At 41.9% G+C, this 27,614-nt stretch overlaps 3 protein-coding genes and 2 long non-coding RNA genes across 9 annotated transcripts; 3 read left to right on the forward strand and 2 right to left on the reverse strand.

Moving 5' to 3' along the window:
- Positions 1-1,186: 1,186 nt before the first annotated feature.
- LOC4352559 (myb-related protein MYBAS2-like) lies at positions 1,187-2,716 on the reverse strand. 5 transcript variants are annotated; one of them, NM_001404733.1, is made up of 3 exons: positions 2,384-2,716; positions 2,126-2,255; positions 1,187-2,036 (listed from the first exon to the last, which is right to left on the reverse strand). In NM_001404733.1, the coding sequence occupies exons 1-3, from the start codon at positions 2,502-2,504 to the stop codon at positions 1,559-1,561; spliced, it is 729 nt and encodes a 242-aa protein (NP_001391662.1). In that variant the 5' UTR covers positions 2,505-2,716; the 3' UTR covers positions 1,187-1,558. The 5 variants fall into 5 exon arrangements, with proteins under 5 accessions (NP_001391662.1, NP_001391664.1, NP_001391663.1 ...); NM_001404735.1 differs by having other exon boundaries at positions 2,355-2,716; XM_066305994.1 differs by having other exon boundaries at positions 1,272-2,036; positions 2,559-2,716.
- A 1,641-nt stretch (positions 2,717-4,357) lies between these two features.
- LOC136354626 (uncharacterized) lies at positions 4,358-4,995 on the forward strand. The gene is made up of 2 exons (XR_010738184.1): positions 4,358-4,489; positions 4,574-4,995. It is a non-coding gene; the product is annotated as an uncharacterized lncRNA (long non-coding RNA).
- A 258-nt stretch (positions 4,996-5,253) lies between these two features.
- On the forward strand, positions 5,254-7,359 carry LOC112937403 (uncharacterized). The gene is made up of 2 exons (XR_003239965.2): positions 5,254-7,034; positions 7,111-7,359. It is a non-coding gene; the product is annotated as an uncharacterized lncRNA (long non-coding RNA).
- A 6,235-nt stretch (positions 7,360-13,594) lies between these two features.
- On the reverse strand, positions 13,595-20,517 carry LOC9271876 (probable LRR receptor-like serine/threonine-protein kinase At1g51810). Its single transcript, XM_015763348.3, has 12 exons — positions 19,970-20,517; positions 18,835-19,028; positions 17,159-17,661; positions 16,468-16,606; positions 16,291-16,362; positions 16,031-16,102; positions 15,873-15,953; positions 15,527-15,696; positions 15,205-15,440; positions 14,997-15,123; positions 14,663-14,731; positions 13,595-14,556 (listed from the first exon to the last, which is right to left on the reverse strand). The coding sequence occupies exons 1-12, from the start codon at positions 20,504-20,506 to the stop codon at positions 13,844-13,846; spliced, it is 2,913 nt and encodes a 970-aa protein (XP_015618834.3). The 5' UTR covers positions 20,507-20,517; the 3' UTR covers positions 13,595-13,843.
- A 5,135-nt stretch (positions 20,518-25,652) lies between these two features.
- LOC4352560 (large ribosomal subunit protein uL2) lies at positions 25,653-27,458 on the forward strand. Its single transcript, XM_015764358.3, has 2 exons — positions 25,653-26,161; positions 26,920-27,458. Exons 1-2 carry the CDS (start codon positions 25,722-25,724, stop codon positions 27,263-27,265), a joined length of 786 nt encoding a protein of 261 aa, XP_015619844.1. The 5' UTR covers positions 25,653-25,721; the 3' UTR covers positions 27,266-27,458.
- Positions 27,459-27,614: the final 156 nt, after the last annotated feature.

A 27,614-nucleotide genomic window follows, 5' to 3' on the forward strand; every position in this document is an offset into this window, starting at 1 on the left:
GAGAATATGTTGTATGGAAAAGCAAAGAAACAATCCAGAATTTATCCTACCACAGTTTTTTTTTTTTAAAAAATAGAAATTCCAGGATGCACCATATGACAGTAATGGTTGGATCCAGGTGGTTAAGCACTACGCTTTATCCAATTATAAGATTATATAAGGTTAATTTGTTGCAGATCAATTGCAATAAAGTAGATGGCTACAAAGTTCTCGATGCAGGCCACTTATAACCGCCTTTTAATTCCCCTATAACGGTGAACTTTCTTTTTTTCCTGCACGCGTGACTGCAGCTAATATTTTTTGCCTAAAGAGAAGTATACAAGGAAGCAGCTCACTACCCACCCATTCTTTTCTTAACCTATCATCTGCTTGCAGTTTATATACTTCCATAGTTCTATAGCAGTATAAAAGAAGCACCCAACTTATTCTTCTGTCTCTGTTTCTGGCATCAACCTGCAATTTATATTTACTAGTTTGGCTCACTCAAATTTAAAAGTTTACTTCCTCCACTGTGAACTCTAAGGCCAATAATCCTATGGGTGTGTTTGGATAATGGGAAATGAGAGGTGGGATTGGGATTGGGAAATGAATGAAGGGTTAGGATTAAATGAAAGGGGGAGAATGAATGGTTAGGATTTAAAGATGTCTTTTGGTGGGTGGGAAATCATTTCCCTATCCCATTTGCCAAACATGGCCTATACACACTTGCATGTTGCATACTTTGGCCAAACATGTGGTACATTAATTTTTAGTTTCAGTCCGGTACTATGAGAACACGTACTTCTGGGGTCAAACACCACAGTAAAATTGAAATTAATATCAATATACCAGAATTTAGAACAGAATATAAGCAGCTAGCAAGCTGCTTAATTTATTACTTCTGGATGCAAACTGCTACTAGCTTACTATGGAATATTAGAGTTTATGGCAAGGTAAGGTGATGAACTCCATGAAACCACTAGTTCCAGTTGTCTTTGGTTAATTGGTTCTTTGCCTCAACCTCAAGCCATCAACTAGCCCATCTACCTGTAAAAAATCATATTCACTTCTTACTTGCATTAGCTGATTTCATAACATTATTGTACTGTATTATCAGTTCCACCAGCATATTCTTCAACCTTATACAAAGCCGTAGAAAGAACCCATGTTGAAATAGAATAGCCATGTTGCATTATACTCTAAAAATGCATATTCACTGGTTTACTTGTATTATTAATTCCACCAGCATAATCTTCACCTTATTCAAGGCCCAAATCTAGAAAGTAGTCATGTTGAAATATAATAACAATATTATATTAAACTTGATTGATAGAAAAGTCGCTAAGGAGATAGCTGGTTGTATTGTGAATACAGAGTGCCTTGCCCACTTGCATTGCATACATCAAGGACCAAGTGGCAAAAGCTATCTTGCACACTAGCTAGATACATGAAACATGAGCACACTTGCAATGTTACATAGCTGTAAATATTTAGATCCATGCTAATGATTCTTCTACAAAAGCACTTCACTTCTGCTAGGTGGATAATTAACTTGGGTAACCTAGTTCAATATATTGCTTCAATAACATGGGCCCACCCCTTTACCATAACCAAATTGTGGTGCTACCTTGATCTCATCATCCATCCTCAAGCATGTTTCTGGGCAATAGTAATCCCACATAGGATATGGCAATAGAGGACCAGATAGGCTATTGGATGCACTATCCTTTGCTTCATCAAAACATGGCCCTGGGAGCACATTTGGTGCCTCAATTTCCATCCATATCTGATCCATGGGATAACCATCCATGTCAACAGGGGTGCTTTTCATGATGCTTGTGATGCAGCCACTGCCGCCATGAAGTTCCTGCTCCTCAATTCCAATGATCATTGACGGGGTCTCTGGGTGGCAAGATTGGTATGTCAGTGAAGACGAGGATGATGAGGGTGACATGTTACTCTTCCTCTCCTGTGCTTTCTTCCTCATATGTGTCCTCCAGTAGTTCTTGATCTCATTGTCAGTACGTCCTGGCAGACGCCTTGCTATCCTGGACCACCTATTGAGGAGAACACCAAATATATCATCCATAGTAGTAGAGAAATTAAGCTCTTTGTTCTTGACATTATCCTTTGGATCATATCATACCTGTTTCCCCACCGAGCATGGAGCTCAAGGATGAGGCGCTCTTCATGCGGAGACATGCGCCCACGCTTGAGGCCAGGGTGGAGGTAGTTGACCCACCGGAGGCGGCAGCTCTTGCCTGTGCGATTAAGGCCTGCATGGAGATACAAACAGTGTGTGCAAGAAGAGAACTCGGTTAGAGATGGTGGCGTTTCCTGTTGCGACTTAGCGCGAAGGAATTCAATATAGCTACCTAATTTTTGGATCCCCCACCCCTCAAACCTGATACTTTGGCAATGAAATCCCAACGACGTTCACCGAACAATCGGACAGTGCATACCAGTTGCAGGTCCTCCTGCTCTGTCCATGGCCCTTTGCGTATCTCTTCTCTCACTGTCACCATATTGATTACCCTAGTATATGATGACAGTGTTGCACTAACGCTGCTCGCTCCTACCTTGTATCGGCTCGGAGCCGGTCTTCTTGCTCTTCTTCCACCTCTGTGTGCTTGTTGGCTCCAGCTTCAGGATGTGATCCTTGATGAACTCCAGCCTGTTCAGCAGCAGAGGAAAACTAGCTACTAGAGAGAGTAAACCACTTTGGTTTGTTTGCCCTATGGTCTGGTGGCTTTTGCCCCTCATTTATAGGCAAGAGAGAGAGCTCTTGGGGTCACGTGATGGTGGAGCTCCCTAAAGATCCCATATTACATCATTTGTGTTGTCCACAGATTCTAACTAATAAAGTAGCTTTTGAATTGGCTTATGCTGCACGTATAATATTGCACCTTCTTAGGTGTTCCAATTAGGTTCTCCACTATCTTGGCATAAGGAGTTCATTGGAGATAGAAGTATATGCCGCCATTGTGATTACAAATTATACATGAACTCTGATGCATTGTACATGTAACAACTTTGTTAATACTGGACATGTTTGAAATTTCATGAACATCCTATTTCATGTTCATATGTCTTCCTGAATCTTCCTAGCTTTTGATTTGTTAATAAATCATTGCATGTTCATACCTTGTAGAAACATATTAATACAAGATTTTCGCCGGGTCATATTAATACAATATTGAAATGGTACAAATTATTGGCCAGTTGATTGTCCTTTTTTAGGGAGGGAAGACTTCTGGACTTCTGCACACTGGTGGTAGCTATTTGTTAAACTTAAGAACTGAAAACACATAATCTGTTTGTTGCACAAACAATTTACTAATTGTCTACTGTTTCACCTTGATACCAGCTGGATTATTTACTGGTTTGTGCCAATACCAGCTGGAAACACCTATGGGTTTACTAGCCAGAACTGCCTACTTTTACTTAATTTTAGACCCTTAAATTTATATTTGTGCAAATATATTCCTGTGTTTCAATAATATGATGATTTGAAGGTATATGCTACTGCTTTTCTACTTACGTGCTTCTTTGATGGGAATATGATTCATTTTTGTCTCTCTTGAGAAATAAAAGTTGGTGTGCTTATCACCTTTTTTTGGTGCTTGGATAGACCACCATACATGGTATAACTGTAAATAATGCCTTCTTTCTGTTTTCCAACCAACTAGATGAATTACAGGTCTACAGTCCTAAAACTTGATTGAAACATGATGCTTTTGATACACTCTCTCCGTTACATATTGTAAGGTGTTTTAGTTTTTGTCCTTCTCTAACTTTGACCAAGTTTGTAGAAAAATACATCTACAACACCAAATTAGTTTAATTAAATCCACCATAAAATATGTCTTGGTAGTTTATTTATTTGGTATTATAGATGTTAATACATTTTTCTATATACTTGGTCAAAGTTAGAGAACTTTGACTTAGGGCAAAACTAAAACACCTTACAATATGGAACTGGTGGAGTACTATATTTCTGGTTTTGTTTCAAAAAACTTTTAAACGTGTGGACTCAATTTTGGCAGTTATATTGTATGAAAGTTCAAGAAACTCTAATGACAGAATATCCAAGTTTGTGGACTAATGATGCTTTTCTTATTTAAATATTCTTAGTTTATGTTGCATAATATCATTGATCTTTTGGGTAACAATTGAAGTACCATTCTACCTAGGGTTGTATATTGGAAATATAGTAATGCATAATGGTTTGTTCTTAACAGGCAACTGCTGGTTGCTGATAGAAATATTAGCAGTAACCAGCACTAATTTGAAAACTGACTGGTTTTTGGCTGAAGTAAATTTACTTGAATTACTTAATGAGTATTAATTCTCCTCCTTTTTCAAGAATATTCTGTAATATGTGCGTGCTTGCAGATTAAAGACTTGGCCAGAGTCTGGACTGGAGTAATGTAGAATAAAACCTACTTTGCACTTCATGAAAAGGCTTGGGTATTCTGTAATTTTGACGGGCTTCTTACCATTGGAAATGGTATCTTCGAAAAGTCTCTATCTGGTTTCTTCCAAATATTTTTCCCTGTCCGTCTGATATGAAAAGCACTAGCCTTTTTGTCAGCCATTATCATTGGCACAGAGGACTCCATCCCTCCTTTTCTGTCAGCCATTATCACAGGCACAGAAAAAAGATCTTACAAGCTCACAGGCACACTCCCCGTACGACCCCAGCTCTCACCTACTACTGTAGTACAGTTTGAGTGGCTGCACAGGCCTCTGTCATTGAAGTGTCCCTCTAGAGCTGCTTGAGCCAGCTGATAGCAAAGCTTTTTGGAAATCTGTGGTACTAAGCTGACCTTGGCCTTTGCAAAGATCATTCATCGATGACCCTGATTGTACATCTGAAATGATGCACACTGTCAAAGTTTTGAACGTCTTTTTTTGAATGCTTCGGTGCTGTCAAGTCAACATGTTCTTATTTCAATTTGGTTTCGTCGAATTATGTTTCCTTTGCTTAATTTAGAATGATTTTGATTGACCCTATCATACTGATGACAGGATGTTAGGACATGCTGCTCCTTTTTTGCATGCTATAGTTATATATTTATTGTCAATCTCATTGTGAGTGGTTTCTCTTTTGCCATCATCATCTCTGCTGAAGTCCGCATTTTCATGCATAATTTTTGCCTGCATGCACAAGAGAGTGTCCTGAGATGACCACATCTCCAGAACAGTTGGTTCATTTGAAAATTGCTCACCTCTGGGACCTAACTTCTCCATTACTGTACACAATTACTTGGGTGTTTTTTTTTTCCCTTCAGGAGGGCCTCCATAACAGAATTGAAATGATTTTCTGATGTGAGGTTCAGCAATGGCAGCCAAAAAAGTCATGGAAGAAGCTCTGATGTGGAGGCCACCGAACTGCAATCTGTGCTGCAGTCCACTTTGGCCTGGAGGGGTGTGGCCTCTCACCAGTCACCTCCTTTTTATCTTGGCATCTTTCTTTTGGATTGCTCCTCGAGATACACTGCTGCACTGTTCTATCCCACTACTACAAAGAAAACCCTTTGATTTTTCTTTCCTTTCAATTTCCATCCTTTTTTTTCCGCTGCTTTTGTTTGTTGTTTTGCTATGTTGGACCCCATGGTTACTAAAACCCGCAGGGTTCACCGCCCGGTAACCGGTCCAGAACTCCAAACTCTGGGTGCGGTTACCGGCTGGAAGGATATGAATTTGAACAAAAATTCTTCAAATTCAGAGCTATTCAAGCCGGTTACCGGGTTTCGCTGGGATGTCGTTTATTTCAGCGAAACCGGTTTTTGCCATGGTTGGACCTCTATCATGTCCCTATCGGCTGGTGTGGTCTCACCTAGTCAGCTGTGTGGGTTGGGCTACCTGGGAGGAGATGTTGAGCCCCTGCCTCTGCTTCTTCTTCCTCTGGCAGTGGCAGCATGCACTAGCTTCAGGATTTGTCGGTCATCATCGGCGCCACGACGAGATGTATGAAGCTCTCGTTCCAGTGCCCAATCGAGTGCCCTGTTGAAAATCTCCATGCAGGTGAGGTGTGCAGCTGCAATCCTTCTTGACTTCGCCATGGCCCCCCTCCAAAAGATGATCCCTGATGTGCAATTTCATTTGCAATTGCAAATTTGCACTCAAATTAGTGGAAACAGCACGTTGATGCTGTACACTGGAGGACTTTTCTTGGAGATGTTGGACACTCAAAATCCGATTTCGCACGCTGTTGCGCTGCCCGATTATGATAATCGGCATTTTTGTTTTCATATACGCAAAAATCGAATTTGGCCGTTTGGAAAAATGCTTTCTTGTAGGAGAGCTGGCTGGCATTTTAATCTGTTAATTAACCCCAAGCATTAACAATTCAGCACGTTTTGCCGTGTTGTAGCATACTGCATACTACATCGTACGTGTTCTTTTTTGTGTGCATGTGTGTCGCATTGGTTGGCAATTACGAGTTCACCTACTGTTCACCTGATCATCTTTCTTTCTCCTTTATCTGACGTTCTATTAATGCTTTACTACAATGTTTCTTGTTTTCTGAGACTCTGGAGTGACTGTTCAAGGACCCAAGGGTCAGTGGTCACTACAGCTTTTATATATATAAAAAAACTTATTTGACATGCCTTGGTTGTCCTCTGTGTACCACTTTCTACTTTATTTGTGTGTCTGTCTGTGTGTAATCTTATGTTGATCCTTAGCTGTTGATGTGTCATTAGCAAGTGCCCTGCTGATGACATGAACTTTCTTTAACCTCGCATTACCTATTATTAGATTCCTAAATATTGTGCCCCAGTCTTTGATTTGTATATAGTTTGCACATGTGCCACTGTTGGTGGTATTTCTTTTTGACAAATTGCTTATTGCTAGATTTTTTTTTTGCTATGAAAAAAGTGGACTATATATGTGCTCCCTGAAAAGGAAAATTCGTATTCTGTTTTGAGTGATGACGCTGAAAGTTTTTGGACTTTTTATGCTCCTCTCCATTTTTGTTTTATTCCTTCCGTAGGCTACAAGGTCACCTATATGTGTGTTGAGAGGATAAAAGAAGAATTACGGCTGAGGTCGTCTTCTAAATATTCTTTACTTAGCATCGTTGCTCTAGCTGTACTCTTACATGACTCATGATATTTCCATTAGATTCCCAGACGTTGCAAGCCGACGGCAATAATTGTGGTACATTGATTCACTATGCAAACTGATGAAAGATGGTGGAACTGAACGAATCAAGGGTCCATTTGAAGTTCATTGCAATCTCTTAAGATTCGAGAAACACCCAGGGATCTTCCGGCTAGCTCTACAAGGTGGTGGCTAGCTGGCCTGGGTTCGAAGCTTCACCTTGTCTAATTATTTGATATTAGGTCATCCCCTAATATTCGCTTTTTTTTTCTGTCAAGATTTGAGATCTTATTTGGCCACTCGAAGCAGTTAGGAGCAGGTATTCCCTTCGTTTTTAAATAACCGACAATTTGGACATCACTCTTTGAACTTTACATGAAAGTCCATATTTACGACATAGTAATACTCCCTCCGTCTCTAAATATTTGTCGCTGTTAACTTTTTTAAACATGTTTGACTGTTCACCTTATTCACAAACTTTTACGAAATATGTAAAACTATATGTATACATAAAAATATATTTAACAATGGATCAAATGATAGGAAAAGAATTAATAATTACTTAAAGTTTTTTTAATAAGACGAACGATCAAACATGTTTAAAAAGTCAACGGCGTCAAATATTTAGGGACGGAAGGAGTACAATTTAAGAACACATGGAATCATTTTTAGTGTTTGTAGATATATATCTTGCTCAAAAAGACTAGTGATCTAAGTGACAAAGTGGATAGTATCCGTCATCGGTTATTTAAAAACAAAGAGAGTAATTATTTTTTTAGAAAAGGGTATTTTATACCCGGCTTCTATATCCAACCAGAATATATGCAGCCTTTAAAATTAGAAACTTAATCCCTCAAACAACCCTAATCTAAATTTCACTTTTATCAAGATTGGAACTTAGGACCTTGGGATGCTGTACTCATGTCATTGCAATCTTATTTTAAAGAGCGGAGAGTGGATAAATCGAGGATGATAGATCCCGCAAGCGGATAAATTCCCATGTTTCAAACATGTTGTCCTTGTGGTAAAAGATCAAGGCGACGCGACGACAATGGCACGGTGGTTCGTGGTACTCGTGGCCTGGCCGGCCGGCCGGCCGGCAAGCAACCTTTCACGGCGAGGAAGCCATGATCTTTGGGTGGTTTGATTGTGCCCTGCGACCTGGAAACGATGGGCTCCTGGACGTCTCCTGCGCCAGCTGAAAGGTGAACAGATGTACCATTGCATCTGGCAGGTTTAGAACTCAGTGAGAGGCAGCGTCTCACTTTTCTGGAAGAGGCAGACACCCATCTTTTTTCAGGGGGTGATCAGATGGAGATAGGTTATGGTGGTAACAATTTCGGAGGCGAATGATTTCTTGCGTGTTTGACTCACCATCGTGTGCGGTACTACCTCCGTCTGCACTATTCACGTTAAACGTTTAACGTTTGATCGTTCGTCTTATTTGAAATTTTTTTATGATTAATATTTTTATTGCTATTAGATGATAAAACATGAATTGTAATTTATGTGCGACTAAATGTTTTTAAATTTTTCACAAATTTTTCAAATAAGACGGACGGTCAAACGTTGGGCACGGATATCCACGGCTGCACTTATTTTGGGACGGAGGTAGTAGCTTTTACCAGGATTTTAGTGAGATTTACGGATTTATTTTTGACATACGGATATTTGTTGTAAGTTGCAGGGGACGCGGTCGTGGGTGTGTGTACATGTGCATTTGATGTCATCGTGCAAAGGGGAAAAAATGAAATAAGGAAAAGTTATAAAATCTTAGTGGTTGTGATCTCTAACGTGAATGCCTGCCCTTCTCTAGTGCTCTTGCCTTGGCTTTTGATGGGGATGCATGAGAGATAACCAACCATCCGGTTTACTGCCAAAAAAGAAAAGGATTAGTGATAAGGGGAGTATAGAGCCGTGGATTCCCTTCTTAATCCTGATTTGTTGAACGGCTATGGTGGCTGCGACGACGGTGACGGCCAATGATACGAGATAAGAGCCACTTGGCTAGCAAAAACCACTGGCATGTGTACGACTCTCCGAGCTCGGTAACATTTCTCTATTTTGATATCACTCTTCTTTTTTCAAATTCTTGCTATTTTTTTACCAAACTATGTATATGTAGATAATCACGGGGAGAATTTAATATAGTCTAACAAATATTTAATAATTAAGAAATTAAATGGCGAAAGATTGTGATTGCTCGAGAAAAGAATATAGGTGAAAAATTTGTTATATTTAAGGTCAGACAAATTACACAGGTTGGATTCTTAATTTGTTAATAAAAAATAAAATTTTGGGAAAAATATTAGACGCTAGAAATTAATATATTTAGGACAGTGGAAGTGCAAGAATTGGTATAGGTAAATATATAGGTGGTAATGCATTATAAAAGTAAATTTTGAGAGTTTTCACTCCAAGTGTGGTCCAGGGATCCTAGAGGAAGAAGTTAAGGGATGGTCCCACTTGGAAGGAGATCAAGTAAAGCTCTTATGTGTAATCTTATAGCTGAGGTAATTAAATCAAATCAAACCATGGGAGTCATGATCATATCCATGATGCATGAGATCATTTACAACCAGGCATGCATGAAAGCTCCACTTAAACCAGTTGCCGTGCCCTAGTGTTTAATTAGTGGACGTCGTAGTAAAGCCTTTTGGTGCGATTGATTTGTGTGGTTGTTGTTGGAACATGTGGACATTATGCATGGGATTGGGATCAAGATGGTAATTAAGCTAAGTGTGGATGCTGCATCGCATGGTACACGTAGGAAAGTAACACGCACCTAAAGCCCATGGTGATGTGTCACTGTGCCAGTGACGTGTCCCATGATAGAAATATAGAATGACCGTGAACATAGAAGAAATCAAGAAAATATGCTATGTTTAGCTCCAGTTCTCTGTACTCCCTCGGTTTCATATTATAAATTGTTTTGACTTTTTTCTAATTAAACTTATTTAGATTTAACTAAGTTTATAAAAAAATTTAGCAACATCTATAATACCAAATTAGTTTCATTGCATATTATAGGTTAGCTTTGTGTTGAAAACGTTATTATATTTTTTATATAAATTTGATTAAACTTAAAATAGTTTGTATAGGAAAAAAGTCAGAAAGCCTTATAATATGAAACAAATGAAGTAATTTATAGCTTATAAATTGTGGGTTTTATGGACACTCTTTCTAATTAAGAGTATGATTTCTGTAAATATTTTTTTTATTTATCAGTATTTCTTAGAATATCGTTTTAAAACAACTTTTCAACTGTAATACTTAATTTATCTACCACTGGAATAATTCTCCTAAACTTAGAATCATCCATGGAACATGTCATTAGCATGGAAGAAAGGAAGACGACCATATATAGTGCTTTCTTACTGTCAAATTAATATGACACATTTTGACCTTTTGAAGAAAATATACCTGGGTTGTCGAACTCCTCGTTAATAGTCAATTTTGTTTTCTCTATCACTGTTCCCTACCTTATGAAAAAAAAATATCTATGTGACAATGTGTAGCTTACGTGCAAAAATATGCTTTGGTTTGGTGGAATGCACTTGATGTCCAAGTTAAAACAATGTGGTTTTCTTTGGAACAATGTATGAATTTTAAGGCGGAAGCACCGAAAGAAAGTACGTTGGTGTAGTCGTGATAACCCCCTCTCAATATTCAATTTTTTGTGTTCAATAAAATTACACATATAGGAATGCGTTTTTAGTAAAAAAAAAAGTATTGTGAGGTATTCTTCTTGGTCTGGTCTATCTCAGCGCATCTCAGGGATCTTAATGGTTACTAAATCAACTTCTACATTTTGAATGTCCTAAAATAAATCAACTTTTACCTTCTTACCTACCATTGACCCGCAAAGAAATTTTATTCCTTCAATATCCCTCACTTACCTACCCCTCCGTCCAAAAAAAAAACAATCCTAACTATGAACCTGGAAATATGCGTGTCTAGGTTTGTAGGTATGAGTTGTCTTTTTTTTTGATAGAACATAACTTATCTATTAATTAGAGATATTTTGGTCCTTTGTCTTTCTCAATATTTCTACCTTGGAATCTACGGTTTGAATATTTATGGGACAGAGAGAGTACATGACTTGTTTTATTATTTAATGTACTTTAATCCCAACTTATAGGTTTTTTATATTTACAAAATTTTGATTATAAAAATGATAAAATGTATGTTAAAATTCAACCGCGTTATAATAAGGTGGAGTATGATCTTGGATTGAAGACAAAGACAAAGTTCTTTCTTACCAACTATCAATGTTTCTTACTTCCTTTCTTTGGATTTGTTCGAAGTCAAACATCTCTGTCTTTAACCATTAAATTTTAGAAACCCGTATAACTTGAAACGGATGAAGTATTTCCTCTGTCCCAAAAAACCAAACCTCGGTGAGGATGGAACATCATCATCTCTATCTAGATTCATTGTACTAGGCGATGTTCCATTCTCATCAATGTTGATTTTTTTTACAGAGGAAGTAATAAATATAAGCCACGTTATTTTTGAAGAAAATATACCAGAGTTGTCTCTTCGCTAGTACTCCCTCTATTCCACTTTAAATGCAACTATGAGTTTCCGTGTCCAATTTTGATCGTCCGTCTTATTTGAATTCTTTTTATAATTAGTATTTTTGTTGTTATCAGATGATAAAACATGAACATTACTTTACTCACGACTTATGTTTTTCAATTTTTTTTTCAATTTTTTTTAAATAAAATGGATGATCAAAGTTGAACGTGGAAAATTGTACTTAAAATGGGACGGAGAGAGAGTAGCGAACATATCCTTCGCTGGTAAAATATAAGACAAAGAATAATTTCTGTGATGACACAGTGAGAGGGAGTACGGAAAAGAAGCACACTACATTTAATTTCATCAACAGAATCCAGGTTTGGCCAAATCCTAACAAATTGTTTCCTTTATGCTTGTGCTTATGCCTATACTTATAAGCTAATATTTGAATTTTTAATCTTGATTTAGAATTGATTTTGAGTTTTTTCATCGTAGTTTATTTTTCAGCCTTCGCTTTTAAATCGTTAAAAACACATATATAAATTTTTTATTCACAAATTATTATTTTTTGCAAATATGCCGCTATAATACTATGGCAAACATGGGTTCCCAAAGGGGTAATTGTGTTCATGTCTTGTTTCGAAATGCGATTATGATTTTGCCTTTTTTTTTTAGGATTTGTGTTTTTTGCCTACACTTTTTCCCCCTAAATCAAGCATGAATCACATACAAGCTTCAGGTGGTGAAAGGGGAAAAAAATTGGATCAGTACAACATACCCGGCGATTGGTAGAGATCATGGACGAAATGAACGCGGGATCCTGTGATGAACTCCGTCCTCACCCTTCTTACTCAAGCGATCAACCAATCGATGGATGCTGCAGCACAGAGAAGAATTTTATAGGATTATGTAAGAAGAAAGAGAAGGGGATCACTGTTTGGCTTGCCACGCAATATTAGGAGATATTTAACTATTTTGTCACTTTTAGAGCAAGTTTAATAATATAGCTGGCTACTAGCTCCAATTCATCCATAACCAATCAGTCAATTCATATAATAGCTGCTTACTATACTATTAATATATGGTTCCACCTATCATACACACTACGTCTTGCAGTCCGTGCTGTAGCTGGCTATAAATCTGTAGCCCGTTGCTTTTCTCTATCATTTTTTATCTCATTAAAATATGTTTATAATTTTCTAATAGTCTGCTATTGTACCTACTCTTATAGGTGGTAATTAAAGATTTATCACTGGACTCATATGTCATAGACACATGAGGGCTCACCTGGTCCCCCTCCGTGCCCGGCGGGGCGTCGGAGGAGGAGAGGACAGATGGGAGGAAGAAGGCCAGCCGGTGGGCCGGCGAGATGTATATGGGTCCGAACGAAATGGGCCGCTAGTTTCGTAGTAAATCCCATCCCGGCCCATGTCATATAGGCCACACGTTGGTAGCAGTTTCCGCGCGGAAAAAGTCTATATAGACTCCACAAGCATTAGCCGAATCCCAATCTCATACGCATATTGCAGTTGAATCAGATTTTGCCAGATAGTATAAGGAAGCCAAAGGCAAAACTGTCTCAAATGACCCGAGACAATCAAATGGTTTGCTACTATTCAGATTCGTTGTGTATCACATTCTTATCTGAATTGTTTTTTTTTTCTTTTTTGATGAAGGGAGTATCTCTTACTACCTCTCAAATATTCCTTACGTATTTTTTTATGGAGAGTATTTAAATTTTAAAATTCATATTTTATTGATTTTGAACAAGAGATCAGATTATAAATATATTTAGGGTATAAAAACTATACGGGTATATTTGTATATCAAAGTGAATTTTTAATGAAGCATTGGTCTTATTACTCTTAGGAATCTCTTTAAAAGAATAATGGTCAAAGCGTAATTTTCGAGATTTTCTTTCAAAACAAAACAGTACTACACTACAAATCTGTGGAGATAGTAGTAGTAATTAAGATACATGAAACAAAGGGCACAAAATATACTCCTTATGTTCTTCTGGCCACTTAATTACATTTTGATTACTAGTACAATACATGAAATTGATATCTCCCATGAAAAAACATGCAACTTATATAATTACATCTTTCTGATTTTATTACTAGTACAATACAAATGAGCTTAATATCTCCCATGAAAAAAAAGGAACATTTTCAATCAAGAACTAGTTGATTATCTGAACCTAACTCGATCACTCTCATCATCATCATCATCATCTTGGTCCCAGCTCGAGCACGCTCTCCTGCCTCAGCTCGCCGATCTGGGCGTCACTGACACTCGCCGCCGACGCCGCCGCGCTGATATTGGCGGCGCCGCTCGTCGTCGTCGTCGTCGCCACCGAGCTGCCGCCGCCGCTGCCGCTGCTGTAGCAGCTGTAGCCGCGTCCCAGCGCGCGTGACGCCTCCAGCTCGAGGCACTCCTTCAGCTCGGCGACGACGTCCGCCATGGCCGGCCGCTCCCGCGACGGCCGCTCCTTGCACCGCAGCGCCAGCTCCGCCACCTTCCACGCCGAGTTCACCTCGAAGCAGCCTCCCATGGCCGCGTCCGCGACGCTCTCGATGTCGCCCTCGGCCAGCCGCTGCCTCGCCCACACGGCGAGGTGGACGCTCTCGCCGCCGCCGCCGTCGCCGTCGCCGAGGGGGACGGCCGGTGGGCGGCCGGTGACGAGCTCGAGGAGGACGACGCCGAAGCTGTAGACGTCGCTCTTCTCGCTGAGGCGCGAGGTGTGGTAGTACTCCGGGTCGAGGTAGCCCAGCGTGCCGGCCGGCTGCGTGGTGACGTGGGTCACGACGTCGCCGGCGAACACCTTGGTCAGGCCGAAGTCGGCGATCTTGGCGTCGAGGTCGCCGGAGAGGAGGATGTTGCGAGTCTTGACGTCCCTGTGGATCAATGGAGGCTGGCATGACTTGTGCAGGTACTCCAATCCTGCAATATCCATGGACAGTTGAAATTTGTCCAAATTTTGGTCAAATGTGTCAGGCTTTGAACATGTTTTCAGGTGTGTGCAATTACTGTGCAGTCTTGTATATACCTTGAGCAGAGTCGAGAGCGATCTTCAGACGTTGATGCCAGGTGAGTGGTGCAGCAATGGAGGCCTCTCCTGTGACAGAATAATTATAAAAAGAAATTAAGATGGATATGAAAATCATGCAAAATAAATGGATATGAAAAAGCTTTTTTTAAAAATAGTTGGAGAGTGGACACATGAGTGCAGCATTCAGAACTGAGAAATTAGCATAACACAACAGCACACATTCAGGGTTATAATCAACAGCACACAAATGTACTGACTATGTTTGGTAAAGAATAATGTTTAAAACTGAAATTTAGCAATGGGTGAAACAGTATGTTGCCAAATAGCTTACCTCTTAAACGATCCTCCAGGTTTCCTCCTTGCATGTACTCATAAACAAGTGCCAGATGTTTCTTATCCTTGCAATATCCAATCAAGGAAACAAGGTTTCTGTGATGAACTCTAGTCAGGTGCTGAGCCTGAAAAATGGAACAAGGGCAATTATTTATTCCCGGCACGCGTAAAAAGATGAATTTCAACTGAACAACCTGATAGATTACCTCAGCTAAAAACTTTTTATCCCCTTCAGAAGATGTTTTTGAGCACATCTTGACAGCAACTGGAGTTCCATCCTCCAAATATCCTAGGAAGACAGTGCCGAATCCTCCTTTCCCTATTTCCTCTTTGAAGTTTGATGTCATGAGTTTCAATTCCCTGTAGGTGAATTGCCGGTTCTCGAATACGTTCGACCTTTCGTGAGGGCTAATAAGTCTTGCATTGTTTGTGATCCAGGTATCTGAAATAATCAAAAGTCATCTTATATGAACAATCTTCAGAAAATGCAGGTTCAGTTGTTCTTTTGATGAACTGTTGATTGATTACCTTGTTTATTCCTCCTCCTGTGAAGGATAAATTTTGCTGCCACAAACAGCAGAGTTGCTGCAACTATTGGAACAGCTATTGCAATCACAAGGATTCTCTTGCTTTGCTTACTCTCCGGAGCACAGGTATTATTAGCCCCATTATAGCAGAGATTTGCATTGTTGCCAATCCTAGCATAAGAGAAACAATTCTGAATTAGTTAAATTTAGAGACTAGATTGACTCTAAATTCTAACTCTAGGTCCATACAGATATTTTGGCAACAGGAACACAACTACATAGATCACAGGTCCATCAGGGGATGTTTGGCAAGGTATGAGTTTACAAGATGATCCAGAGTTGCAGACCTTAATACAAGTGATCCATTTTCTCTCTTTTGAAGTAAGTCAGAAGGAATCGATCCACTGAGTTTATTGCTTGACAAATCACTGTAAAAACCAAGTACATTCTTAACATACTGGTGTAATTTATTGTAAAGCGAATCCTGGCTAAGAAGAATACTTACAGGAACTTGAGTGCTGGCATTTGCACTAGAAAATCAGGTATTGGGCCAGATAAGCTGTTATTGGACAAATCCCTGAAATTGAAATCATTATGAAAATACTCCAATAGGTAAAGCTGATCTAGTACATCAATAAATATTTTAACTATCATGCTACTTCAGGTTTTTGCTAGTGAAATTAGTGGCCGATATTTCCGGTCAGGAAGTGAGAACAGATAACCTTTTTTTTTTTGAAAAAAAAAACTACCAAATTTTGCACTCACAAGTATTGCAGGGACTTCAGATCACCAAAAGAAAGATTAACTGGACCAATCAACACGCTTGATGACAAATTCCTGCGAAAAAAAAATCATTTAGAAGTAGATTCGTACCACTACAAGTTTTTCGACTGCATTTGATAAAACAGCACTGTTAAAATGCTCAATTTTGTGACTACTTACAAAGCTGTTACCAATGCAGGATCAGATGAAGAATAACCACAGTTCAATCCAACCCAGGCAAATGCCTTTGGAGCACATGGATCCCCCATCCAATTCTTCTTCAGTTCATAGTTATCGCGAATTTCCATCATCGCCTTCGCTGTTCATACGAAAAAAAAAGGAGATTCTGAACTTTTTACCTCACCATCATTCTAACAAACAACTCAAATCCGAGATTTTAAACTGAATAAAATATTTGGGGGCCAAAAAACATCAAGATTCAGAGATGTGCAACTATGCTGTACACCCTACCAAATACACAATGTTATGATCTATATGCAAGTTGATCAACAGCATTCTCTCCAAACCTTTGAAAAAAGATTTTGAGCATTCAAACGAATTTGTTCAGGCGTTGGCTGCACCGAGAGTATTTCTTGTAAATCTAATTTGTATTCACACCCGGCTACATAACACTTACACTCAGTTACAGTACACTAAAATTAAATTTATTTGCTATATATTTACAATTTTTTACATGCTTAGCTCATTTTTTTTGTTATTTCATTTAAGACGGGCTATATCCATTGATTGAAAACTGTGCGAGATTCGAAGCTTCGCAAGATCAACATATAGGTAGTCCTTTAAAAAAAAAACAAACGAATTTCATCGAATTTTATTTTTCAAACGAATTTAAATCTGGTTAAACTCATACCGTCTCTGTCGTTCGTCGCGAGTTCAGGCATCGGCTGCACCGAGTAGATCTCGAGCCCGTTGACGATGGGCGGCAGCGCGGAGTCCGGCGCGGCGACGAGCGACACGACGTGCCGCTGCCCCGGCCGCGCCGCCCGCACCGTCGACCTCACGACCTCCGCCGCGAGGTACCGGGGCGTGTACCCTCGCCGCCCGCCGCCGGCGGAGGCGTCGCCATCGACGAGGACGTCGAACCGCCGCGCTGCGCCGGCCGGCAGCCGCTGCAGCTCGGCGAAGTAGAGCAGCAGGAGGTAGGTGGTGGTGGCGGCGTCGTCGGAGCTCCAGGGGAAGTCGAGGCGGCGGACGGTGGCGTTCGCCGGCGTGGCGGCGCTGCGGAGGATCGGGGAGGGGTCGTCGGAGCGGCTGATGTTGGTGACGTCGACGGCGGCGGCGACGGTGATGTTCGTCCACGACGGGTCGTCGCCGTACGGCTGCCACAGCCGGTCGTACGGATCGAATGGGTACCTGTTGATGTTATTAATTTTGCAAGAAAAGCTAATAATGATTAGGTTTGATTAAATGGAGAAAATTTCGAATTTTAATGGAGTAAAATGTGTGGTTGAACTGATTAAGAGATGTGTGATGAAATAAACTACGGCTGTGCTTAGTTCCACACCAAAATTGAAAATTTGAAGAAATTGGAACGATGTGAAGGAAAAGTAGAAAGTTTGTGTGTAAAAAAGTTCGATGTGATGAAAAAGTTGGAATTTAAACATGACTACACATACTAATACAATGAATCTGAACTGAATCCCTCATATGTAGTAACTGGCATGAAAATGTATTATGTCTCTCATAGTTTATCAGCATAGCTAAATTTTAATTTTAGAGTTGATTTTGATTTTTACCTGTAATTTATTTTTTAATTTGTTTTAAAACTACTGATAATAGAGATATATTGAAAAGTTTTGATGGGAGATTTCGGGCAAAAAATTGTCGCAAGATGTTTAGCAAAAATCGATTTAAGATTATATTTTGTGAAGATTACGAAAGAGTTGAAAAAAAGAGAGGCTAAACTAACTTAGACAGGTGTACAAACAGACGACAGCTTAATTAAGATGATAACTTTGTTTAACATTGCTTGCGCTGGTCAAATGCCATGCGTCAATCAGGTCGTGTTTCAGGGAGCTCAGGCCGGCGGCCTATCGTGATTTAGAATATAACTGACATTAACGTGGACAGGAAATTCAGGGTGCGTTTAGTTTGCGAAAAGAAAATTTTTAGGTGTCACATCGGATGTTTGACTGCATGTCGAAATGGGTTTTCGGACAGAAATGAAAAAATCAATTTCATAACTTGACTGGAAACCGCGAGACGAATCTTTTGAGTCTAATTAATCCGTCATTAACACATGTGGGTTACTGTAGCACTTATGGCTAATCATGGACTAATTAGGCTCAAAAGATTCGTCTCGCCATTTCCATGCAAACTGTGTGATTAGTTTTTTAATTTATCTATATTTAATAATCTATGTATGTGTCTAAAGATTCGATGCGACATTTGTTTGGAAAAATTTATGTAAACTAGAGAGGGCCTCAGTCGGCAGCTGTTCAAGTTGACACAGAACCCATGGATTCTGAAACTACTACATTCAGAAAACCGTAGTATTAGTGGCTGTTGTGTCGATGGAGATCTCACCTGAATAGTTTGTAGTAGCTCGCCGGGCGCCAGAACTGGTAGCGGTTGAAGGCGAACCTCGCCGGCGGGCGGTCGTGGTTGAGCAGAAGCAGCGACTGGTTCGCCGTCGCCTCCGGATACAGCTCCGGTTTCAGCGGCCTCAGGTCCAGCCCGGAGATGAACGGCGTTCCCTTCCCTATGTTCACGAGGCACACCTGTAGAAGATTCGCAAATTAACTAGCAGCCCCATCTTTTCGCTTATCGTTTATGTTTATGTATATTGGCCAAAATTTAAATTTTTAACCTTAAATTTAAAGTTGATTTTGGGGTTTTTTTATCGAGGTTTATTTTTCAGCATTTGCTTTTTGACCGCTAAGAACACGTTTATAAAAGTTTTATTCCAAAATTATAGAGCCTAGCAATCGGCAGACACGACCAAATTATAACTCTAGCAAACGGATGGTTGATAGTCAATTTCTAAGGATATGGAAAAATTGAGTTTTTTTAAAAAATTTTCTAGCTTCTAATTTATTTTCTACATTCTATAATTATAACTTTTTAAAATTTAGATAAAAAAACTATTTGGGAAGCTTCTGATTCTGAGAGAAATTGCAATTGTGAAACTCTCCCAAATAGACCCTATATTGAGCTGCATGCACCAGCTAGTTCATTTCTAAGAGATGAGTAGTTGGCTCAAGATAAATTATATGTAATTAATAACATTGGTTTCCTATGTATAATTATGATTTGAAAGGAAGAATAAAATCCTGCATTGTTAAATTGTGGTGCCCAGGGTTCAATATTTCGATTTCGGTATTTGTATCGGAGGGTGCTGATATGGCAAAATTTTGGTCTGAAATTTTGTACAAATATTGCTAACGTTCACAAAAAAAATTAAAAAATTCGGCCGAAATGGTTCTGAAATTTTGAACCCTGGTGGTGCCTGGTATATCTTTTAGAATTTGTACTAAGAGATGTGATAACCGGTGTTTTAAAAATCGACAATATAATCTCTCGATTACATGCTTATGAGCCATTCTTGCTGGTTCACACAGAGAAACCGCTCGGTAAACTGTTCAAGTTAAAAAAGCCTCAAAGTGAAATTCATTTCTTAAAAAAGAACAACAAAATTTATCCAAATTTATAACGTATATACCTGGAGGAAGTCCGCCGGCGGCGACACGACGGCCTCGAAGATGTAGATGGCGTCGGCGGCGGTGACGTTGACGGCGGTCCACCGGTTGGCGCCGAGGTGGAGGTCGAAGACGACGGGGAGCATGGCGATGGCGCCGTCGTAGTTGCCGTAGTAGAAGGTGGCCCTCACGAGGTACCTCCCTCCCGGCGAGAGCTGCCGGAGCGTGTAGCAGCCGCCCCGCTCGCCGGCGGCGGAGGCGGCGCCGGGGAAGTAGCGGACGGTGAGGTAGCGGGCGGCGAGGTCGCGGTCGGTGTAGGGCGGGTTGATGCCGGCGCTGAGGCCCGCGCCGGCGTCGAGGAAGCCGGCGTCGGGGACGTAGCGGAGGCCGCGGGTGGACTCGTCGGAGTAGCCGCCGCCGTCGGGGATGCCGCAGTCGATGCTGATGAAGCCGAGGCTGTCCGGCTGCTGGCCATGGACGACGGCGCACAGGAGTAGCATCAGCTTCGGCAGCAGCCGCCGCCGCCACCGCCGGTGAACTGCTGCGGCGGCTTCCTCCATTGGTGACGGCATGCGAGCGAGCTAGAACTTAGCTTCTTCCTCTGATATGATATGTAGCATATAATATACTATCCTGATCTCTTAATTATCTCGTACCTTGATTGATGGTGATTAGGGTGATGATTAGAGCTTAATTAGCTCTGGTTAACTATCTAACGTAACATATCCTAACCGGTTTCATAATTCTTAACGTTTTAAATGATATGGCTTTAAAACATAGATTTAACTATGATTTTTTACACGGGAAACTACTTTGAAAGACTAATCTATATATATTATATATTAGTATGTTCTGGTGTCTTAGATCTAAATATTTAAAAAGTTATGAAAAGTAACGGTAAGAATTATGGAACCAGAGTAGCGGTTTATAGGATTGGTTCGATATGATTGGACACTCTGGCAAGCTAATCACTGGTGTGATTGTGCGTAGGTCAACGACGTGCCCTCCAAGTGCTTGGAAGGAATTTTCCCTGGAGAAAATTAAGTCACTAAGTCAACAAGCAACAGCTGCATCAGCAAAATTAACAATTAATCAGGAGATGGCCGGTCCTATCCGTACTTGTCATTTCTCTAGAAAAATTTTAAAAAGAAATCTCCGTGTACGACGAAAATCCCACGAATACGATAAGCTGATTAGTGCCGTTGCATTCTTTTTTATATCAAAAGGATCTTTTGTAAAGCGAAAGAAAAAAAATAAATTACACCAAACAAGTAGACTAGACTATTTTTTTTCGTCATAACTAATATTTTTCCGGCGTATGAGAGTGCCCATCACACGCAAAATTAATATCCTGCAATATCAATGAGCAGGGCACGCAGAAGTTGATCAAATTCAGCAACTGAAGTTTGGACTGCCATTGCTGTTTCTTGGCACATACTCTCTCTGTCCATGAAACTATGAAAGTGTATAGTTTTATCTAGTCAAAAATAAATTAGATAATAGAATAATAAAGAGTAAATTGCACTTTGGTTCATCTTTTATTACCCAAGTTTCAATTTGGACCACCCTTAAACCTATCTTTTTAATTTGGACCGGGTAAATTTACCATCATTGCGGTTTGGACTACCATAAACAACTTTTCTCGTCATGTCTAACTTCCTCTTTTGGCAAACATATGAACCATACATAGAGGAGTTCGGCCATATACTTAAAGCTGATGTGTTTAAGGTCGTTGATTGCACTAGAAAAAAAATTGTTTGTAGTGGTTCAAATCACAATAATGGCAAATTTATCTGGTCCAAAGTGAAAAGATATGTTTAAAGGTGGTCTAAAGTAAAACTTAGGTAATAAAATGTGGCCCAAAGCGTAATTCACTCTAGACTTAGACTAAAAGACTACTATGCTATTTATTAATAGGGATAAAAAAAAACAAGGAGGGAGAGAGGGTACTATTGATTTGAGGTTTTTGCTAAAAGCACAGTACCACAGAGATACAGTGAACCGTTTTAATTAAAACTTCACTCTTTTCAAAGATAAATTCTTAAACTAAAACTACACCCGTCATCTTTTCTGCATTTCCTCAGAGAAGATGTTGAAATGCGGTTGGCTCTTGGATGCTCTTCCTCCTCTTCTTCTTCTTGCTATGTTAAGACACGTATCACCATTTCAGCTGTTGTTTTGCACAGTATTTGATACATTTTTGTCTTTGGATTCTGAAATATATTTCTGTATATGTACGACCTTGATCATCATTTTCTTATATGGTGCCTTGGTGATCTTGTTAAAAAATTATATAGTTGGCTTTTTTGGGGAAAAATAGTATACTACTCCTTGATAAGGAAGTGTATTATCCATGACCATGATATATCACTTGGCCTCCATGATCTTTGTATGCTATGATACTAGCGCGCATTTCCGGAAACTACATACTCCTATAGTTGAGGACCAAAGATTATAGTTGACATGAAAGTATATAGCACATGGGCGACGCGGCGACTATGTGTACGTGCAGAGGCTCGCCATTTTCTTTTAATTTTTATCAGACTGTCACCTGAGTCCTATTTATCTTTAATTTTCTTCAGTGTCACGTAAATGCCACGGTGATACTATTTGAAAAGAAAAACTAAAATTTTGAGAAGTTGGTATCTTGCTTCTGAGAATCTAAAAAAGCTGGGTTTCTCAACTTCTGACTTCTATTTCATTTTCTAGATTCTACAACTACAACTTCTTAGATTAAAAGCTAAACTGTTTGGGGAAGCTTGTGATTCTGGGAGAAGCTGCAGCAGCTAGAATCTCCCCCAAACAGCCCCTAAGTGCCGTGTGGAAGACAAGTAAGATGAAACTACTTCCAAACCATTGAGGCCTTGATTGGCTAATGGGTTAGTGAAATGGTTTCCCACCTACCAAAAGACATCTTAAAATCCTAACCCTTCATTCATTTCATAATCCCAATCCCAACCCTTATTTCCCCATTATCCAAACATACCCCGAAGGAAATCAATTTGTACTGGGTTTAACAATTGATGTATGCCAAGCCTATATTCCTGTTTTGCAGTTGAGAGACGTGAACAAAAATTGGACTATAGTTGAGGAACGTAAAATATACTCTCATCTGATACCGTTTGGGGAGCTTCTGGCTTGTTTGGTAGAGTTTCTAACAATATGAAATTCCCCAAACAATATAGCTTTTTATCCAGATTCTAAAAAGCCGTATTTGTAGAATTTTAAAAATAAATAAGTTTCCAGATTCTCAAAAATGGATTACGAACCAGTAGGAAGCCAATAATCAACTTCTCATAATATTAAGCTCCCAAAAAGGGAATAAGTGTCATGTGGAAACAAGTAAAATGAAAGTACCATACAAACCATCAAAGGGATCCATTTACACTAAGTTATTTTTACCATACAAACCATCAAAGGACTTTGGGCTGGTTTGGTTTGAGGCCTAAATTCGGCTTACCAATATTTGACAATTTCAATAGTGTTTAGTGTCTATTTGGTCTGAAGCCAAATTTTAGCATGCCTAAGAAAATAGCCACTTTAATAGTTAACTTAGGTTATTTTGGCTTCAATCCAGACACAACTTTGCCTTCCCAAAATTAGCCATGCCAAAATTTGGAATTGTCGAAAATTGGTAAGGTCAATTTAGGTCACAAACCAAACTAGCCCTTTAATTGAACTCGGTCCGTAGTCGAGGAACGTAAAGTAGACTCTCCCCAATATGATAGCGTCCAACATAGGCCCATATTACCCAGGCCCGAGATAAAACCCCTCATCGCGGAATAAGTTCACTTTGACTCCCTTAAAAGTGACCCGAATATGATCCATGACCCTAAACCGTAAAACCGGATATCTCGACCCCCGAACTATTCAAACCAGTGCAATTTGACTCCCTAGGCGGTTTTGGAGGGTGGTTTGCTGACGTGACGCCTACGTGGCGGTATTGACCGGGTCTTCATCACACGTGGCGTTTGACGGGGCGCTTACGTGGAATTAGAATCAAAATTATAGAAGGGACCCTTTTGTCATTCACTGACGCGTTGCTAGCCTTCGTCTACGGCCCGCCCACCCATGGCGCTGCGGCCCTCGAGGACGTCCTCGCCCCGCTACCGGCGCCGACCTACGCACCAACAAGAGGCCGCCCGAATGCGTCGTCGACGGCGAGTTCCGCTGCGCCGGTGCTGTCCTGTAGGCGCCGCTGCCAGAGCTGGTGACTCGTTTCGTCCCCACGCCGCCATCACCGCCGCCAATGCTGCAGCAGCATCGACGGGAGCTGCCTGACGCAGTTTTCGTGCGGGGAGCCGGAGCGGCGGAGGCGAAGAAGGGCGGCGCGGCGAGCAGCGGCAACAACGGGCGCCACCACCACCACCACAACCAGGCCATGCAGAGCGCGGTGGCGAGGGAGCGGCGGAGCTGTCACGCCTCATCCCCACACCGCTAGGATGAATAGCACCGCCGACCGCCCGACACGTCCGGCTCCTCCCAAACCCTCGCTTCTCCCATAGCCGAAGACGCCGCGGCAGCCGCCATGGTCGCGGTCTCTCTCTCCGACGACCTAGAGCCCGCCATCGCCCGCAAACGCATCTTATCCATCCCTTCCCTCCCCCATGGGTGAATATGCCGCTGCGGCTGCCATGGCCACAACCTCCCTCTCCGACGATCTAGAGCCCGCCACCATCCGCACCTGCATCCGGCGAGCACGTCGTTCTGGGCGCGTGGGTCAAGACCGAGCGGGAGCGGGAGCAGGGGAAGGGCTCCTTTGCCTTCCTCGAGCTCAAGAAGGGAGGCGCCGTGTTCGTGCAGGGAGCCGGAGCGGCGGAGGTGAAGAAGGGCGGCGCGGCGGGCGGATCGACGGCCGCCGCCACCGCCATGGCGTGAAGGCCGGCCGTGTGCTCCGCCTCCGCCCTGGTGCCGCTGCGCCACCGCTCCCCCTCGTCTACGCGGCTCGCCGGGATCCCCGCCGTCGTGACCACATCGCACTGCTCCTCGCGGTGAGCCGCGCCGCCTACTCCTCCTCCGCTCGCCTCCCAACTCCCTTGCCACCGTCGGCCTGCTCCCGCCGTCCTTCACCGCTTCCTCTGCCACCGCCGCTGCGGGCTTGCTTGCCGCCACGCGCCACCGGCCGAAGGGGAAGAAGAAGGGGAGAGAAAGAGAGAGAAGGGAGAGAGGGAGGAGGAAGAAGGAAGGAGACAGGGGACTGACTCGTGGGCCCCACATGTTAGTGGGCCCACATTTCTTTTTTTAATGACTAATGGGGCTCACGTATTTTTTTAATTTTAATGCCACTTAAGCGCTACGTCAACGCCACGTGTAAAGAAGACTCGGTCAATATCGCTACGTAGGTGCCACGTCAGCAAAACCGCTTTCTAAAACCGCCTAGGGAGTTAAATTGCACCGATTTCAATAGTTCGGGGGTCGATATATCCGGTTCTGTGGTTTAGGGTCGTGGATTAGATTCGGGTAACTTTTAAGGGAGTCAAAGCGAACTTATTTTCCCCCCATCGCTCAGAAGAAAAATCGAAAAAGCCCAACCACAACGACGCGGCCCATTACAGCCCAAGTCCATTACACTGACAAATCCGCCCCCACGAATCCAACGGCCCAGATCAACCCCACCCTCCATCCCAGCCGTCCACGCTAGGGCTATCCCTCCCCGAAACCCCCCACGCCGACCTCTATATAAACCGGAGACCTTCTCCCTCCTCCAACCCTAGCCACCCCCGCCTCCCCCATTCTCCCCGCCGCCGCCGCCGCCGTCTCGCCGCCGACGAGGAGATGGGTCGCGTGATCCGCGCGCAGCGTAAGGGTGCGGGCTCCGTGTTCAAGTCCCACACCCACCACCGCAAGGGCCCCGCGAGGTTCCGCTCCCTCGACTTCGGCGAGCGCAACGGCTACCTCAAGGGCGTCGTCACCGACATCATCCACGACCCCGGCCGCGGCGCGCCGCTCGCCAAGGTGACGTTCCGCCACCCGTTCCGGTACAAGCACCAGAAGGAGCTGTTCGTCGCGGCGGAGGGGATGTACACGGGGCAGTTCGTCTACTGCGGCCGCCGCGCCACGCTCTCCATCGGCAACGTGCTCCCGATCCGGTCGGTACCCGAGGGCGCCGTGGTCTGCAACGTCGAGCACCACGTCGGCGACCGCGGCGTCTTCGCCAGGGCGTCCGGCGACTACGCCATCGTCATCAGCCACAACCCCGATAACGGCACATCCAGGTGATCCCCATCTCTCTCGCTTCTTCTTTTTTTTGCCTGAATTGATGAGATGTTTTGTGTTAGATCTGTTTGTTAGTCTCGTAGTTGTGTGGTAGTAACTACTATTATTGGATCTGAATTGATTTGTTCGCGTGATTAGAAGAACTCATCTATTGGAAATGATCTCGGCTCAATCTAAATATGGATGATGCGATTTAATGTTGCTTTAATTATTTGTTATTTAGTAGAGACCCAAAGTAAATATATGTGCCATTTGTTTAGAGATGATTCGAATGCCTTGGATGTAGCTACTTTAGTGTATTTTCGAACATTTGCTTCTGTTGATACTGTGTAATAGAGCACCACAAACAACTAGTTTTGTTCAATAATCCTGCTGTTTTTTCTATCGTTATAATATAGTTGTATATGCACTACTTGATATTGTTGCCCATGGATGCTTTCCATTTGTTCTACCATCAAGATTGTGGTGGCATATGTACTAGATATTGTTTGTCTATGCATGATTAATATGATTGGCCAATTCGCTCTTTCAAGTGGTGAATTATGTTTATGCTTATGATTTTGCTATCAAGTGATGTATGTATGCTAACATAGAAGATAATCCTTTACATATGCGCCTTGTTTGATCCGCATGCTTGCTTCTGTTGGAGAGATGTCCTTGGCCTTGTGAAGTATTTTTATTCCTGCAATTTTTTTGTAATGTTCAGTGCAAATAAACTGTATTGCTCATGCAACTAGTTGATATTATTTTCTTGCAGGATCAAGCTCCCCTCTGGTGCCAAGAAGATTGTCCCCAGCAGCTGCCGTGCCATGATCGGTCAGGTTGCTGGTGGTGGCAGGACTGAGAAGCCGATGCTCAAGGCTGGAAACGCCTACCACAAGTACCGCGTGAAGAGGAACTGCTGGCCTAAGGTGCGTGGTGTGGCCATGAACCCCGTTGAGCATCCCCACGGAGGAGGTAACCACCAGCACATTGGTCACGCCTCCACCGTCCGCCGTGATGCACCTCCTGGCCAGAAGGTTGGTCTCATCGCTGCAAGGAGGACTGGTCGTCTCAGAGGCCAGGCCGCCGCTACCGCTGCCAAGGCCGACAAGGCCACTTAGAGTGTTACTTATTGTTGCTACTATCCATATTCGCTACCATGCTTATCATCGCTAGATTAAAGGACATGTATTCCAGTATGGTCGTGCTTTTTGCTTGGTACTCTGGTCACATTTGTGATGAATGTTCGCAGTTTTCGTGGTCATGGTCTGGATTCTACATTCCACCTAAAGAAGTTTTTACCTGGTTATTTAATCCTTGAGTTGTTGAATTAGCTCATGGTAATTGTCAGTAGTCTTCCACTTGGTTCTCTCTGTGGATGATCGTTCTTGTTCTCTGTTTGCGCTGTGGCTGATTGTTCTCATGTTTTTAAGGTTTTTGGGTTAGTCACTGGTCGCTTCGTCACTGTGA

Source organism: Oryza sativa, chromosome 12 (genome assembly GCF_034140825.1).
Source record: "Oryza sativa Japonica Group chromosome 12, ASM3414082v1".
Taxonomy (NCBI): Eukaryota; Viridiplantae; Streptophyta; class Magnoliopsida; order Poales; family Poaceae; genus Oryza; species Oryza sativa.